At 46.3% G+C, this 17,306-nt stretch overlaps 1 protein-coding gene across 3 annotated transcripts in view; it reads right to left on the bottom strand.

Moving 5' to 3' along the window:
* The window catches only part of RERG (RAS like estrogen regulated growth inhibitor), a 109,975-nt gene extending 96,018 nt beyond the window's left edge, over positions 1–13,957 (bottom strand). Inside the window, exons 1-2 of one of the 3 annotated variants that reach the window (XM_063358833.1) lie at positions 13,802–13,957; positions 11,969–12,143 (exon numbers count right to left, since the gene is read on the bottom strand). In XM_063358833.1, the coding sequence (XP_063214903.1) occupies positions 11,969–12,029 (61 nt within the window). In that variant the 5' untranslated portion in view covers positions 12,030–12,143; positions 13,802–13,957. Of the gene's footprint in view, positions 1–11,968; positions 12,144–13,205; positions 13,225–13,497; positions 13,691–13,801 lie in introns of those variants that run through there. The other 2 variants (XM_063358825.1, XM_063358842.1) reach the window with 2 other exon arrangements.
* Between the last annotated feature and the right edge of the window lie 3,349 nt (positions 13,958–17,306).

Raw genomic sequence — 17,306 nt, 5'->3', positions numbered from 1 at the left:
ATGCACAATCAAGCTTCAAAGTGTTTTAATCACGAATATGTTTCTCTAAGGCCTGTTCCAACTCCTGCTGTTGGTCATTGTATTTTTCCTGCCTTTTTGAACAACGTGAATGTCAGCTACCTCCTGTGCAGAAACTAGAGGTAGGATCTAAGGTGGTAATGTAGTGTTTTAACTTGGCTGTGAAGGTCATTCTTTTCTGTTGAGTCCTGTCCATGCTGCAGCACTGGGAACAAAAAGTAATACTTGCAGCATTTTGATGTTCCTTAAACTTGATGGTATTAAAATTTTCACAGCTTACTAGAAAGTATCATTAAGTAAACTTTTGGCAATGGAAGAAATGCTATTAAATGAGCGAGGCAAAATTATTTTAAGTTATTAAAAAGTCTTTTAGATACAGACCTAATGTGAGGCGAGATGTAGGATATTGAAACACGAAATTAGTCCTAACGATACTGAAGCTCTTTTCAGCTGTGTCTAGAGACCTCCTGCAGGCAAATTATGATACTCTTCATACCTATAAGGTGATAAAACTTAAGAAATTGGTCTAGGTAACTTTACTGAGGTTTCAGCATGAAAATAAAATAGGATGGCATTCCTATGTAATTTAGTGGCTTATTCTGTAGAAGAGACTAGGAAAAAAGAACAGGCAAAGCTTCTTTCTTAGCTCAGAATCCAATGCGTCTGCCTTTTCAAGCAGGAAAGAGTCAAAATAGTGTGTGATCTTTTCCTTGGCGCCCTAGAAGTCTGCAGAGCTATACGTAAGATGCCTCCAAACTACACAAGTATTTCTTATGGTACATGCTTCCAAACTCTTCCCAACATACACTGAGCACTATGTGAATTTCTACTGGTTTCCACCATACTGGTGCTGAGTCAAAGCTCGGGTAACTCTTGCTGGATGCTAGATCCTAAATAGAAAATTAATGAAGGAAACAGTCATACTGTGTATATTTAAAATAGAGATACTTTGTTTTCATGAGAGGGGCTTGGTTGTTTCAGATGCCAGGTCAGCAACTGAAAACAAAAATCTCCAAGAAATTACCAAAATGATATTGAGGATGCGTGGTCGGGGGTGGTGAGAAATAGACTGGTTTCATTACACTGACCCACTAATGAGAGAGTATTCTTGTGTGAGATGTACTTGAGATTGCTGGGGGGCATTGAAGAGGCAAGATTAAAGGCAAGACCTTGATGTCTTGCCTCAGCCAGTTATTGTTTTTCAGGGAGACACTATCAGTTATATGATGAGAAGGGTGGTCAGCTGATGCTTCCAGGACAGGTCTGCATCTTCCTCCTAATGGGTCAGAACCATCCAGTCAGGTTAGTCACTTCCTTTCAAGCAAAAAAATGAGCCTGGATTGCTTTTTGCATCATTTACTTTTAATGTCTTACCAGTACAGCCCACCAACGAATCCTTCCTCCACTGACATTTAATACAGAGAATTTTGATTTACATTTTTCACTTACCAAATCTCAAAAGAACGAGCTTCATTCTGTTCAGTTTTGTTTTCCATTTATGGCCAACCTGTGTTCATCAGCCTCCAGCTGGATTATTCACAGGCCTATGCCCAAGCCTATTTCTTCAGTCACAAAGTCATCAACAGGAAACAGTATATGAATATTTGATAATACAGTTTACTGTATTTTAAAGCGGTTTCTTGTTGTCTTCAACCTTTCTGCCTGCAGCTCTTCAGAGGCAGGTGGTGGTCGTCTTTCAGGATTGTGCATCTTTGTGGGAAAATTGCTGTGCTCCCTGTTCTTGTCATTTGATCAGCAAGGTAAACGTAAATAAACAGAAGGAGTGGATACAAGGGCCGCGTTGCACTTGCTAGGATATTAATTACAAGAGCTCTCGATCCTCCTGCTTTAGTGAATTTGTTGACTGTCAGGTAACAAGGCAAATCTCTGGGCTCCCTCTTGCAGCAAGGGGAAAGGTGTTTGTGTGGGCACAGCAGCGGGGGGTGGGCGGCCCACTTCACAATCCCGGCTTTGTAAAGAAGCTTGTTTGGCCAGAGCCTCAGCGGGGGTAAGCAAGCACCCACTACCAGAACAGATAAAAGACTACGCATCACTGAAGGACATTTTTCTAAATAAATACATCAATAAGGATGCTGATGTTCCTGCCCACTCCTCTTTGAAAAATCTCCTGTGACCTACCATGCTCCATGTAGATAAAGGCCAAGTTTTCTTAATCGGAGATAAATTTCCTGAAACTTTGCCTGGCAATAGATCTAGCAGACATGGACTCGTGGGACAAACTCCTGCTGTGGATCACTATTAAATTATTTCATGTTGGAATTCGGCCTAGAGCAGAACCAGCTCCAGCGTATGTAACCACAAGCATCCAGTTGGGTTAAGCAGTAGTGCTTGGCGTCTCAGATTCTGCCACTGAGGCTGGTTAACACAAGGGCTTTGTTTTGGCACTCATACTCCTATGCCCCCCGTTTTGCAGAGTGTGGGGTTTTGCGGGGGTTTTGTTTGTGGTTTTTTTTCCTGCTCCCCATGGGTCTAATACGGCATTCTTCTGTGGTGACTCTCCAGTATATTTCTATTTATTCTGCAGCCCTATTTCAGTGAAGAAATAAATAGCCCGCTCCGTTTTTTTGGCTTCTACTTTCTTTCTTGCACTTTCCTGCTCCGAATGTCAGACTTGAAGTTCTCACTTGTAAAGCTCCTCAAGGGCACAGGCCAATTGCTGGGAAGGTCAGGAAAAGATCAGAGTCACCAGCTTTGTATAACTGGCTTCCACCGTTGTGGCGAGTGGGATTTTTGTTTCCCATGGCAGGCGCAGAGATAAGCCACTGACAAAAGCAGCCCTCTAGAGTAGGGTTGTGCAACTTTATGATAGATTATATATTATAGTTATACTGAGAGTCGGATGGCAAATATAACCGCACGAAGGGAAGAAAGAAGGTAAAGACAAGCTCCTTTTATGCTTGTGGTCCTGTGAGATTAAGCCCTACTGGGTAAGTGGCGAAGGACAGGATTGCCAAATATGTTTTTAATGAAAATAAATGTTATTTCAATGCTTTATTTTGCCGTCAATAATTAACGGCAGTGGAGGAGCCATAAAGGATCCCGCAGGTCCTGTAGGGGTTGGGGCTCAGGTGCTGGGTACCTACTGCCTGCCTGGGAGCCATCTGCAGCCTGGATCTCGGCAGCCCTGGCCCACAGGAGAAATCAAGGAAAAAAGCTTTGGCAATGCCCGAGTCACAATTCCCTTGGTGACTTGGGACTATCAGGCTCCTCCTTTCTTTGCCTCAGTTTCCATATTAGCCACTTGAGGATAGTCACAGTGGCGTGCCTTGCAGGGGGGTCACAGCGGTGGCCCTTGTTCCCACAGCCCTTTGGAAAGCTAGAGTGCTGTTCAAGTGCTAAAGAAATTCCCTCCCTGGGAGAGTATATCCTGTGCACTCTCCAGTTGCATCCTTCCAGCTTGAAAACTTTTCAAGCCACTTATCTAAACAGTTCCCACATGGTAACGCATCGCTGCCCCAGCCTCTGCTCTTGCCTGTCTGCAGCTTCCTCCCTGCCAACCCCTGCGCGGCAGCAGCAAAACAACCTGTGAATGGCAGGAGCTTCGTGTGCTTTCAAAACCAGGCTTGATGTTTTCAACATACTCCCTCATTTTCCCATGTGCAGACTACTGTCTAACATTTCTGGAAAGGCAGCTGGAGACTCCAGCCAATTTCTATGGCATTTTAAAGCCCCACATATGTTTAATATATCTACTACTTCCTTCCCCAGGGCTTCATGCTTCTCCTGCCATTCATCTTTTCATACTGTATGCATAGTATATGAGTTATCTACAGCGTCACTACCATAATATATGGCATTTCCCAACACCTACATGGCAAATCTGTTAGAAGCTGTAACAGCTGCAGACTAACTCCAGCAGCGTCAACGCTCTACCTGGTGGGAAACAACCATTAAAAGTACTTTCCCCGTTCAGAATTATGAAAAGGCGATAGAAGCTGAATCACGCAGCCCCCCTCTCGGCTATTTTACTGACTCTGGGCAGAGGTCAATGAAACTGGGGGAGCTGGTTTCATGAGACAAATGGAAAGAAATGCTAGTTTAAACAGCAGGCCAGGTTGAGAGCTGGTGAGGTGGGAGTCCCATGGCCAGTAGAGTGGCAAAGGGGAGCCCTCGTGGCAGTGCCCTGCAAACTGTGCGTTGAAAGGGAAGGAAAACCAAAGGGTGCCTTCTCCCAGAGCTGTAACTCTGCCTCTACAGCAGCAGGTATAATAACAGACCATCAGTAATGCTGAGCAAACATGGACTTAGAATAAAAGTGGCAAAATTTTCAGCCTGGAGAAGAGAAGGCTCAGGGGAGACCTTATAGCAGCCTTCCAGTACCTGAAGGGAGCCTACAAGAAAGCTGGGGAGGGGCTGTTTGCCAGGGCATGTAGCGATAGGACGAGGGGCAATGGTTTTGAACTAGAGCAGGGTAGGTTTAGATTAGATAGTAGGATGAAGTTCTTTACAATGAGGGTGGTGAGGCACTGGCACAGGTTGCCCAGAGGGGTGGTGGAGGCCCCATCCCTGGAGACATTCAAGGCCAGGCTTGAGGAGGCTCTGAGCAACCTGATCTAGTTGAAGATGTCCCTGCTTACTGCAGGGGGGTTGTACTAGATGACCTTTAAAGGTCCCTTCCAACCCAACACGTTCTATGATTCTATGAAATGGGTGAGGATGCCATAGTTTCCTTGCCCACTCCACTCTCCTGCTCACTACAGTGTTGGGAGTGCCTGCCAGGCGGGCGGTGAGAGGGTACAAACACCTTCAGTCAACAGCAGCTAATGACAGCCCTGTAACCACAGCTCAGCTGAAGCCTAAAGCATTTTGTTCATCCTCCTACTTTGAGGCGGTGTTAGTTCTTCATATACTTACATATTTATTTTTGGGTTCTGTAAATGTAAAAGGCGTAAGGGTGGCACAAAGATAAATGCAGAAAAAGAAAGTTTGCTCAGGAAACACAGACATAACTTGTTTCTTCTGCTCTGCTACGAAGTCAAAATAGGTGAATTCACCTACTTCTATTTACTATCTATGTAAAGATATACACTGCTTCCTTTTTTAACCTGCATGAAGCTGGCTTCACACAACGACTGTCTGGAGCAGTCAAAGCTTGGAGTGTCCTCAAAGTGTAAGCCAGGGAATGGTTTCCAGGACAGTAGGAACCACTTTAGAGTGGCTGTTATTTGCCACGTCACATCATTGCTGCCAGGTCAGCTCAACTGGATCCCGTGCACTGAGCCTTTAATGATGCACCAGCAGCGTGGGCAAAGAGAGGCAAAGGAGCTGGAGATGAGAAACAGAGATGGTAAGAAACACGAAGTGAGGAGGCTGAAAAGGCAACTGTAAATACAGAGTTTTCATGTAAAGTACAAAGCAGAAGCGAGACTTTAGGGAACGTGTAGTAGAACTGGCAAGGGGAGAGGGAAGGGTGACAGCTGAGGAGAAATGATGCAAAAAAGTGTATGCTAGGCAAGGGGTAGGCAGGGACTCCAGGTTTCAGGGAGGCAAAGAACAAGTTTGCTAAAGAATAAAAATCTTAGGATTTCTGAAAGGAACCATTAGGGTCAGCAGCCGGGGAGATACCAGTTCATTCAGTGACCCTGTGGGGAACTGCAGACTGACCAAAACACTGCAAGCCTTCACGGTGAGCAGGTCAAGGATTCCTGGGACTCCACCAGGAAGCTTTTCGGCTGTTTTTCACAATGACTACAGGAGACAGAAGCGTCCAGGAGGGCTATTTTACCAAGGCACGTGCTGCAGGGGGTGGCTGGGCCCAGGCCTAGAGAAAAAGCTGTGCTGCACACGTAAATCTTGAATCCTGGCATTCCTCCCCCGGTAATCAAACAGCAGGCTATATTTAGCCCAACCTAAACAGAAACAAAGAACAGCAGGACTAGTCTTAGCTCTAACAGCTGCCACCAGCTGCTCAGAGGGGACGCAGGTAGAGCCGATGTCAGATGTAGTTAAATGAGATGGAACAGGGAAGGCAGCTATGCTTGAATGAACAATGCTGGCATTTGGTTAGAGAAATTCTGCTTTTTATTATTTCATGGTTAGCCAGAAGGGAGAGCAAATGTTGAGCGGAGCATGAATGATTTCTACACCAAGGGCAAGGATACGGTAAGCCATGGACAGACAAATAGGCAGAGGAAAGGGAGGAGGTAACAGATACAAGTAGGCCATCTTGCTACTCAGGGCAAACGCTTGTGTCTAGCCCAGGTAGCATAACAAGAATCAACAAATGCTGTTCTGAGAAAGTCCAAGAAAGACTGGTTGTCACGCAGCTGCTTGCTAAAAGCTTGTATCTGTAAGGTAATGACAGGGGGGGCTTTTCCAAGCAGCATGCTGGGGGTGCCCACAGGTACTGCTGGTCCAAGGAGGGCCCTGCACTTGGTTAATGTGCACCCTGCCTGGCCCTAAAACTGCATGTGTTGGGGCTACTACAACAGCAGCCCCTCTCCTTGTCCGCATGGGCCACACGTTCATGGGTGACAGTGACTTATTTCACTCATCCATGAACCCAGGGCTCACCATCTGTATAGGCATCAGCTTCATCCACTGGACAGGAGCACGGAAAGGTCACTTTAATGCAACTGGATGCTAGCAATATCACCTGTTCCAGGGGGACGTATTTGCATGCTTACTGGGGGAGAAATCCTCACAAAACCTCACCCAGAGTGACCGAATTACTGTTACATTTCCACTAGTACGTATACACATACATGCACAGTACCTTCAGTGAATCTGTACCCAGTTGAAAAGTGTAAAACCAGACAATGCAAAAAGAGAAATTGTTTAATGAGTACTTTACCAGCGAAATACTAGGGGACAATTAATAGAGTGGGTTAAACTTGATCACTGAATAATCACTTAAGCATCTGGTTGTCATTGCCATTCTTAAGAACAAAGGAAACAAAAGCAACTGACCTACTCCACCAATGAAAAAAAAAAACAAACCAAAACAAAACACAAAACCAACCAACAGAAAATCCACAGTCTCTGTCCACTCGCATTTCTGGATTTCAGAGGCACCTTATTACAGTAATCCTCCCTAGATACATCAGTTGGTATAGCACGGACTTTGAAGCTTTTGTGGTAGCTTTCCCAGCCTCACTAGCAGAGCTGTGAGCCTGATGACTAATCACTCCTTAATAACTCCTGTTTCCTCCCAGAAAGTCCCTGAAATAAAACTGGTGGGGGAAAGCACATGAGCAGGGATTTGTGAAGTCGAAAATCACTTTGAAATGGGCTGCTTTCCCAGTAACCTGTACGTTTTTATGAAGAGGGGGATGGTGGCACTGAAATCAGTTCTATTCCCCACACGCCCAGACCTTGCAATTGGGAAGTGATCCCTGGTAGTGTATTTCAGACATATCCCCAAATAATGAAAACAAAACACAGATTTGTTGTAGGCCTCTCTGGCTTGGCTGTTGCTGTTGCTTGAATTTGTTCTGTAGGAACTTTTCAAATCCAGATATTTTTCTCCCAAGTATGTTCCCCCATCCTGGGTTAGATGGGGAAAAAAAGCATAAGCCAACAGATACAAAACTACGTCTACTCAGGACTTTCTCAACTGTGATGCTAGAATGACTGAGATTGGCGAGATCTTTGTTTCTGTGATGGGACGGGCTCTTTGCAGGATGATAGTTACTGATGCCACTTTATCGATCACCCTGTTGCCCAAATGCAAGCCTCTGAGCTATTGCTGGATCAAAAAGTGAGAACAGCCCCATGTCTCAGGTACCTGCTTGCATAAAAAATTGATTCGCATAACTGCCTAGAAGCAGACACATATCTCCTGGGGGGAGCCTGTGGGAGCTTTAGTATCTTCCCTCTCGCTTAAGCGCCATTAGAAACCACATGCATTTCCGTGTCACATACCACGGCTGCAGCTGCACGGCCCGGCCAGACAGATGAGAACTGCATCTGCCCGTGGCCGGGCACACCATACGCGCTAACGCAGAAACTTGGACTATTCAGCCTGGCACACAGTCAGTAAAAAGGCAAGTTGGATAGCACATGCCGCAGCTGGACATTCTCTCTTTTTTGGCCAAAATATAAAGGTTCCTAAAGCAGAGGTATTTTGAGCATTCAAAGTCAACTGAGTTATGAGTTGGAAAAGCATCAGCCGTGCAGTGCTATCCAGTACATGCCCTTCTCTCGGTTCATACATTTTCACTCCTCTTTAGCTTTCTGGGCACGTACTGTACCTTGTGATGACACGGAAGAACAAGGCCTTTAAGTCTTTATTAATTGTTACTACTGTATGTTTAAAAGGAGCTATTTAGGAAATTCTAACTTTTGTTACCATAGGAATGAAGCTGTAGGATTCAGCAGAAGAACAATTTAAACAGCAATGTTTAAGTAATTCACTTCAATTTTAATTCCCCGCTCCTTCTGAGCTCTTCTTGGACATAAAGAAAAAGACTTTAAAAGCTCTCTCTCCCCTTCAGTGCTGCTTGATTCTCGCCCAAATTAGGAGGTGCAGCGCTGTTACCTACAGCAGGGCTTAGCAATGTCCCTTCCCACCCACAGAGCGACTCCTCTCCTTCCCGAGTGAAGCAGCAGCAAAGTGCTCCTTGGCTCAGGCAGAGCTCTTCATCTGGGTTGTTTTTTTTTTTTTTTTCCAGCTACTTTAAAGCAATGTTTATGCAACTTTTATACAATAAGAACTGGGTGAATGGAGCAGCATCCAGTCTAAGAGCAGGTTGGGATGCTCGTACCTGGTGAGCTTGCCCAGGAGAAAGCCGATCTGATTAGTGATTTACTCGCAGTGTAATCCTGAAGTGTTTTAATAGAACACTCTTACATGCCCCTTCCTGAGTTTGTTTGCTCCTCCTTTTCTATTTCAAACATTTAGGCATACATTAATTAAAAAAAAAAAAAACAAACACCGTGGCAGATGATTTGATTAGCAATTCTCTGGCCATTTCTCCAGCAGGCAGGGAGGAGACAAGTCAAGGAAGGAGAACGATAAAAAGCTGACACTCAGACTTGCTGTTCCCCCTTGTTTGTATTTTAAACCTTTGAACCGTGGAAACTTGATAAGCAGCAAGAAAGTGGAGAAAAGTTTTGTTTTCCCTGGCTTTAACTTTCTTTTTGAGATGCTATCACTATTCTGACTTCTGAATAGGGTTTTGGTTTCCCACCTTGTGTTTGGGAGAGTCTTGGATTAGTCAGAAGGGACTGCTTAGTAGAACAAGGAATACTATTAAACAGATGTCTAGCATTAATGACAAAATTAGGATGTTCCTCAGCTCTCAATAATGGTAACAGTTCTATTGACTTTCATAGTGCGTGAGGGACAGTTTTAATTCTCCACATGTCCCAAAGCACAACACTTCTTTCTTCATAGCTGCTTTGACTCACTGATCCAAAGTCCTGGTCAGGAACTGGAAGAGGAGCCTCTCCAGGACATTACAATATGTGTCTGCAACTTCACAGATGCTGTCAGGTGGTGAAGCCACTTACAGATTAAGAACCTAATGCCTGGCTCTTCCTCAGCAAATGAAGATGAGCCAAGAAAGCAAGCCAGTGACCATATTTTGGCATGACTTTCTGGCAATGACAGTGGCCTTATTTATCACCCAACGTCTCCTTTTCCTCACACGTATGTAGCGTGCTCCAGCGTGCTGCCTTGCATTCTTGCTTCTAGAGTCTGGCTTATCTTTCAGCTGTCTGGCCAAGCCTCCTACTCTAGCAACCCATGGCCGCAGGATCCTGTCTCAACAACGTATTACAAACTGGTCACAGGAATAGGGAATTATGTGGCTACACTAAAAAAAAAAAGACACTATCAACGCTAATCTAGCAGAGTACTTATCTCCCAAACCCAGATAACCAGAGGCTACTTTGTGCCCAGCTCTGCTTTTAGCGAAGGTGTAGCAACGCTTCCACAGCTCCCGTTGTTGCGACTGTCGCAAATAGGTATTTTCAGACACCCCCCACCCCACGCACACATACGCTCATTTCTCTGGAGTTGGCCAAGCTGTTGAAACGAGATCCTTTTATGGGAACGTACAAGAAGGATTTTCATAAGCAAGCTGGAGACCCTGGGCGGCAGAGCTGCCGCTCTGTGGAGGTGGCTGATAGCGCTCTGTGGGCTCTCCACCCCCTTAAATGCACCTTGTTGTGCTGCCCACTTATGTGTGCCTTCATTTCCACACAGATTCACACGCGTGGTCACAACCAGAAAGAGGGGACCTTAGTCATGTTTTTATGTAATATTTCCTCGCGTCTCAAAGGGTAAAAAAGAAAAGAGAGAGAGGAGGAGGACTCCGAAGGACTAGGGTGTTTGTATTGGCTTTTCATTAAAAATGATCTCCCACACAGTTGCAGGACTACAGGAAAACATTTTTACCATAAAATCCTAGCATAGTGAAGTCTACAAAAAGGATACAACAGGTAAAAAAGGCTCTTGTTGATCCTATACTGGTGAGGCATTTTAACTAAACACTTAACTGGTAGTTTTGCATTTTTTAAATATAAGCTCTCAAATTATTAGGAATATCAGGGTGAGGGGAGTCTTTTTGTTCCAGTTTTCCTGCAAATACTTCCTCTTGCACTTTTTTGAATCCAGCCAAAAGACTGGACACTCACAGAATCAGTCAACCAAACGTAAGACAAACCATAAAGGAGAACCACTGAAGTTACTCACAAAACTTGGACAGGACAGTGAAATACACATACAAAAGAGGGGTGGGGTGAGCGCAGCAGGGGAGAAGGAACAGTTTAAACTTATCCCAGTACATTATCAGTATTCCCTCAGGTATTTTATTCAAAAAGGTGGAATTCAGTCTGCATTGTCTCTGTATAATCTCTAACAACCTCTGCCTCACATCCGCCTTTTTTCCTGAAGGCTGACAGAGCTACTTCACTGATGGTGTTCTGGTAAAATACCTTCTGGCTAAATGTGCTTTTATAAACAACCCGTTCTGAAGTTAGCAAAACTATAATACATTCACGGGCCAGAACCTTGGCACTTCTAATCCAAAAGTTACTTCGGGGGACTGGAGCTGGTTGACAGCAGCTGAGAGTCTAGCCTAATGCTCTTACCAGTACATCCTACCTCCTGGCTTCTCTTGTGCAGTTTTCTCTAAAATAAACAGTATCTTACAGTTGCCAAACTGGCACAGGAGCATGATGAGACTCAGTCTCCTGATTTCCTCATCGCTGTGGTGCAAGGAAATGTCAGAGTGGCCCTGGAGCTGTCAAGTTAATGCAACACCACCGAACTACCCGAGGGAGCCTGCAACCCTTGCGTTACGCTCCTCGTCTCACCAAAGGCAAGGCTGTCTGTAGAACATGGAGCATTTCTGTAGAAATGGATTTTTAACATTTATGCCTCCCCCTTGTGTTTCTACCATATGAACTCAGCAGACTATGTTTACTTCGCAAAAGATCTCTCCAAATGCAAACTTTACACATCATATTTTCTTGGTTTCCTGGTAAATATGTAGATCCAAGAGAGCACTGAAAATAAAAATTCTTTGAGTTGCTGAATCTAAAATTTCCCACTGAAATCAACCAGAATGACAGCTATTGCAGAAGCCATCCAGTATTTAACAGAGGATCTCATCTTAGGGAATAAGGGAGCATAATATAAATACCTTCATCTAGCACAAGCTATGAAGAGACAAATTAAATATTACTAATTCTGTTCCAATGGAAAAGAGGATTCTTGTCACTCACTTCACGAGAAGTGGGACTGAGTTGAGGTGGGAAGTTTATTTTGTTGTTGGTTGGGTTTTTTTAAAGCGATAGAAGTACTTTTATTCTGGAGAAAATACCGTGGAAAGCAAGGAAGAGAGAACTCCTGGCCTGATCCTGACCTCCCTGACAAGAATAAGGTCACAACTGTCCTTTTGTACAAAGAGTTTGTCTGCAGAGAGGGAGCAAAAAGTTACCTGATGACAAGCAGAAGAAAAAAATCAGACAACAAACATACCTGACTTGCCCACGCCAGCTCGACCAAAGATTGCCAGCTTCACTTCTGCGCTCTTAGCCATGCTGGAAGGGACGGAGTGGTGACAAATTCACTCTATTATCAAAAGTGAAGCAGAAGAACTGTTCCCAGCTCCTGTCTTCGGCTTCACCGTGTCATTGTGACGTCAATGCAGAGCCTGGGGAAGAATACCACGAGGATGGAGCTGCAAGGAGCCGGGCTCTCCCTCAACCCCCCCTTTTTTCTTTCTTAAATAGTCACGATAATTGATGCTACATTCCCTCTTTAAACATTGCAGTAACACCACTGACACATTTGGCACTGTTTGTGCAAAACCTACCTTCAGCTTTCTAGCTCTCGCTGTTTGTTTCGCACTGGCACTGTAATATTGCAAAAGGTACTTAACGACCCAAAGTACCTGCCTCACAAGATTCCTTATTCAGCTGCAATTGCTTATATTTACGGTATTTGCCTCAACGCCAATGAATTAGTTTTTGTAGCATGTATTTAAAAGCCGCAAGCACTCACTAACAGTGCCTGCAGATAGCTGATCTTTCCTCAAGCCCGCCAGTTCCAGAAAGGTTTCAGTTACTCATCTGCAGTTGCCTAAAAAACTCTAAGCACTTGTACTTTGCCCATTCTGCTAAACAAAACTGTACCCAGAAGTTCTGTAGTGCTCCTTGTGTAAGCTGCCTCAGTTCATACATAAACATTCGGCAGAGCATGGGGTTAGAAAAAGGATGCCAGAATTTCTGGTAATACTTTTAACAGACCACATGGGAATTACCTATATTCACAGCCTTGCTGCATGACCTTGAGCAAGTCACCTAACGCTTCATCTGCTTGCTTTCTCTAACCTGGACAGTAAAAAATATAACAGTACCTGTCATCGTAGAATGCTATAAGATCTCGGGCGAAGAAATGGCAACTGTAACAATGGCTGTGACAAGGCTGATCCTCAGCCCTGGCTGAAATATCAAAAATTCAGTCTCCCTTTAAAAGAGGGTAGAACTTGCGAATGCAACCCGTTAAGAATGTTTGCTGCTGTGCTGAAGTGTCCACTTTAGCCGTAAATTCTAACAGTGGTGTAGGAAGCTCTCTGTGCTAATATTACCTGCTCTACACCACAATGCGTTTCAAATACGTTTCTTGAAATAAAAGCCTAAGGCTTTTGCCTATGTAAAAAAAAAAAAAAAAAAAAAAAAAAAGCTTGTAAAAAGAAAGAGTAAAGACACCTTACATAAAGAAGGATCCCAATTCATCTCTCACGCCTTTATGCTCCTGATGCCTTTTGCCAAAGAGTAAATATCAGACCACGCTCACTTTGCATGAACAGTTAGAAGCGCAAAGTGTTCCAGGAGCTGTATCACGCAGCGGGGTGGGCGGGAGGGGGACACCGGTATTTCCCTCCCACGAAAGCTCCCGGTCTCCTGCCGGTCCCCAACCCAGCGCCGCGTGGGGCTGCGCGCCCCTGCCCCGCACCGGCACCGCTCCGCGCCCCCGCCCGCCCCTCGCCGGCGGGTATATTTTACATTTCCATGTGGATATTGACTCATCACCGCCTGTCCCGTGGCTCTGCTTCCCCGGTCGGGTCCCGGCAGGTACCGTCCGCTCGGTGCCGGGCGGCTCCCGCAGCTGCGGGCACCGGCGCGCCCGGCTCCGCGCCCGCGGCCCCGCACGCAGCGGGCACCGCATCCCCCGCGCCGCATCTTCCCACTCACGCTCCTCCCCGCGCTTTTTCCCCCACCCACCCCCCGCTCCTCCCTTCTCCCCTCACCCGCGGAGGAGAAGCCCCGCGGGCGCGCACAGCCCCGCGCCGCCCGCCCCTGCGCTCACCTCCCTGGCGAGGGGCGCGGAGGGGGCCGCGCTCGGCGGTGCCGGGGGCTGCTCGGCGGCGCTCAGCCGAGGGAGGGGCGGCCGGGCCCCGGGCGCTCCCGCCGGCGGCAGCGGCGCGGCCGCACAATGCGGAGGGGCCGCCCCCCCCCCGCTTTCCCCGCCGCCCGCCCGGCCCCGCTCCCGCAGCGCCCGCCGCCGCCGCGGCACTGCGGCGCCCCCTGCCGGCCGCTCGGCGCAGCGCCGGTGCGGTGCCGGTGCGGACCCGCTGAGCCCGGCGAGCGGGGGTCGGCAGGCGGGACAGGGAGGGCGGGCGAGGTGGCGGCGTCCCCTGGCTGGCGGTTCCTTGCAAGCCTAAGCCGGTGCCCGGCGCGGTCCCCGAGGGGACGGAGCGCAGCCCTGTAATTCGGCGTGTTTTACGGTGTATACGCAGCCCTTTAATTACGTGGGACAGTGGCTGTTGTTCACAGGCATAAATTTTGACTAAGTGCTCGCTAGCGGGCCCGGCCAGGTATGCTCTACAGTTTAATTTAACATCTCAAGTACTCTCTTTCCCTCCCTATTATCTGCTTAGCGCTGCTCAGCAGTATCGACCTGAGTAATTCCAGGCAGAGCCCGATAGTCTCTCCCAGTTTGGACAAGCATAACAGCAAAGCGACAGCAAGGTCACTGCCTCATCAGACCGCTTCCCAGTAGCACCAACTACTTTTTACACAGCACTCTTCCTCCCTGCATCCCAACACGGCTTATGGCAAAGGAAAGCATTGTTATTTCAATTTGCAAATGGGGAAAACGAACCGTGTAATTACATCAGTCCATCCGAGAGGCTTGTGTCAGAGCCAGGGATCAAGTTCTGAAATGACAGGACCAAATTCTCCGGACAACTCTTACTTCCTTGTTTATTAAACTATCCAGTAATGTAAAGATACATTAGTAACAGATGTGAACCAGAGCTGGAAAGTTCAGTGGATGTTCCTCCTCTGTTTCTGTTCCAGCCCAGATCTGAATGAGATATAAGACGAGTAAAAGAAAAAGCTTTCCCTTCGCTGTCTTTCTTGATGTGAAATTAAATAAAAGTTGGATTGGAAAAGATCTTCCATGATCCAAGCCTCTCTATAAGAGCACAATAAGCATTTAAGGGGCAGGATGGCAGTCCTAAGGAGAAATGAGCGCCTCCTGTTCCCCCCAAGCTGTGCCAGCTGCAGGCACTCAGGAGCAGATCTTAAAATAGTTGTACTGCCTATCATTCAAAGGCAAAAAAAAAAAAATAAAATTAGAAGGCAGATGTGAAAGCAGTAGTGTGGTTTATGCTTTACTTGTTAAAAATAAATGCTGAGGCTTTAAGCCTTCATTCTCTGTTTGGTTTACATAATTTAGAGGGATTAGCTTTTTCCATCCTCCTAAGAGAGCAACTGGTGAGTGTCTATTTTGCATCTGGGGAAATGTGTGTTAGTCTCGAGGCCTGACATTTGTTTTGTGTCTATGGAATTCACCCTGCATGGGGCTGTCAAATTAAATACGATAACTGGCTTTTCCAAAGCAGCAGATAATTTATTGGTCATTAAAAATCCTAGTGGCTGTGCAGTCTGCTTGCGCTGAAGTCTCTTACTGGTGCCAGGCCATAAGAATTTGGTAAACACCAATCATGGACACAAGCAAAGGTTTCAGACGGTTGAGGCCCACAGGACTGGTCCAGGACCACTTCAGCTGCTGTTTGTTTTCTCTGTACTCACTGTGCTTCCCATACATAATGTTGATGGGTTAGGTGGGGTTTCCTACCCAAAATGGGGTTTGAAAGCCTTAGGTTTTAGTCCTGTAGACCAAGGACCACCTTGCTTTGCCATAAGCAATGGTTTGTTGGTAGTTGTGGTTGACATAGTGTATTTTCTCAGTGGCTTTGCTACTTGTGCTGGTCCCAAAATGTGCTCGTGGATATTATCCTGGCACGGGTAATGAGATTAAGGTTTTCCCCTGTGAAGACCATGATGTGACTGATGGGGCAGGTTCCTTTTCTGCCCTTCCGTCTTATGGAAACTTGGGAGAAGGGAAGCAAAGCTGAAGGTACATGGGGTCTGATCCCAGATGGTCTGTGTGCTGTCAGGCCAAATGCAGCCTGATCCAGCAGAAGTCAGGCGCATCCCCTTTCCCACCCCACCAGAGCCACGTGTCTTAGACTCCTCCCTCTTGTCCCTTGCATCTTTGGTGAGTCAGAGTGTTTCACAGCCTTAACTAATTTCTGAAAATAGCACTTTAGTATATTTAAAAATGTTAGTCTTTTTTTACCAGGAAAAGGAGCAGTCCCAGCACAAAAGGGTAGCTGGCTTATGGGAATTATTGGCTGGAGTGGAGCTGAGGGAAACTCATTCCTTGCTGTAGGCTCCTTTTCTATGGTGTCAAAGCAGTGAAGTGTGTCTCTACCCACAGTCATCAGTGGGTTTACCTGTGTCTTCCAGGGGCAACACTGAGCCTTGTAATAGGGCAGAGCAGACAACCTCCTCTCCCTTGGTGAGCCCGGGCACTGCGGATGTGTGGCTGATGAAGAGCTGGGCCCAGCCACGCTGTGAACATGGAAACTGCAGCTGCAGGTCCATGGCTGTGTAGTTATGCTAGGATCTGTAACGTGGGCCTGCACCTCTGGATGCAAGGGCTATAGCTGGCTTAGCTCCCCTGTTGTCCACACCCGGTTGCTTCCCTTTTTGCTTAGGAAGATGCTCACCAATGGTCCAGAGCAAGAATTTTGGTTCATTTGTGGTCTGGTAAATGCCTGCAGGCAGGCAGTGTCTCCAGTCTGAGCGTCAGACTGCCCCTGTTCACCAGAAACCCTAATGGCTGAGGAGCAGATAATGAAATAGGAATGCGAACAACTTCAAATGCAGATGAAGCCACAGGCTTTTAAGTCAAAGCAAAATGCTGTTTCAGGATTGATTAACAGAGCTGCATCCAAGCAGTTACAGTTGACAGAAGTATTTTAGAAAGGCTCACAATTTTAAGTACCACTAAATAATACTTTACTGGCTTAATAAGAGACCTGAGTGTCACTGAAGTCCATAGTGTTCTTTCTGTCTGGTTTGGAGGTGCTACCTGTTTATCATCAAACACTTCTACTGGCTTATCACTTTAATTCTGGATGCTTATGGTACATTTTCAGGAGGTGTCTCTGTTGTGAACGCCAATGGCATTTGCTTCCTGTAAGGTGGGAGAGAGGACTGGTGTGACACTGCAGGCCTGGCAGCTAACACACAAAGAAGATGCATGAACAGGAAAGGAATGCTGAAGGTGCGGTCGTTTGTTTTTTTTTCCCCAAAGCTGGAAATCTCATTATAGAGGAAAATTTTGCAGGTTTCAACATCTTTCAAAACAAGATTTCGGGTTTGGGGTTTGATGAGACTCATGAGAGAGGAAAAGATGACAGAGACCCGATTTCATAAGGTCATTTAGGAGTCCCTGAATCCTATGGAAATGAGCAGCGTTTCATCTTCTGAGCACCTCTGTGCAACTGAGTCCAAGC

Source organism: Chroicocephalus ridibundus, chromosome 1, assembly GCF_963924245.1.
Source record: "Chroicocephalus ridibundus chromosome 1, bChrRid1.1, whole genome shotgun sequence".
Taxonomy (NCBI): Eukaryota; Metazoa; Chordata; class Aves; order Charadriiformes; family Laridae; genus Chroicocephalus; species Chroicocephalus ridibundus.
The sequence above is the reverse complement of the archived record's forward strand: the minus strand, read 5'-3'. Positions and strand labels throughout refer to the sequence as shown.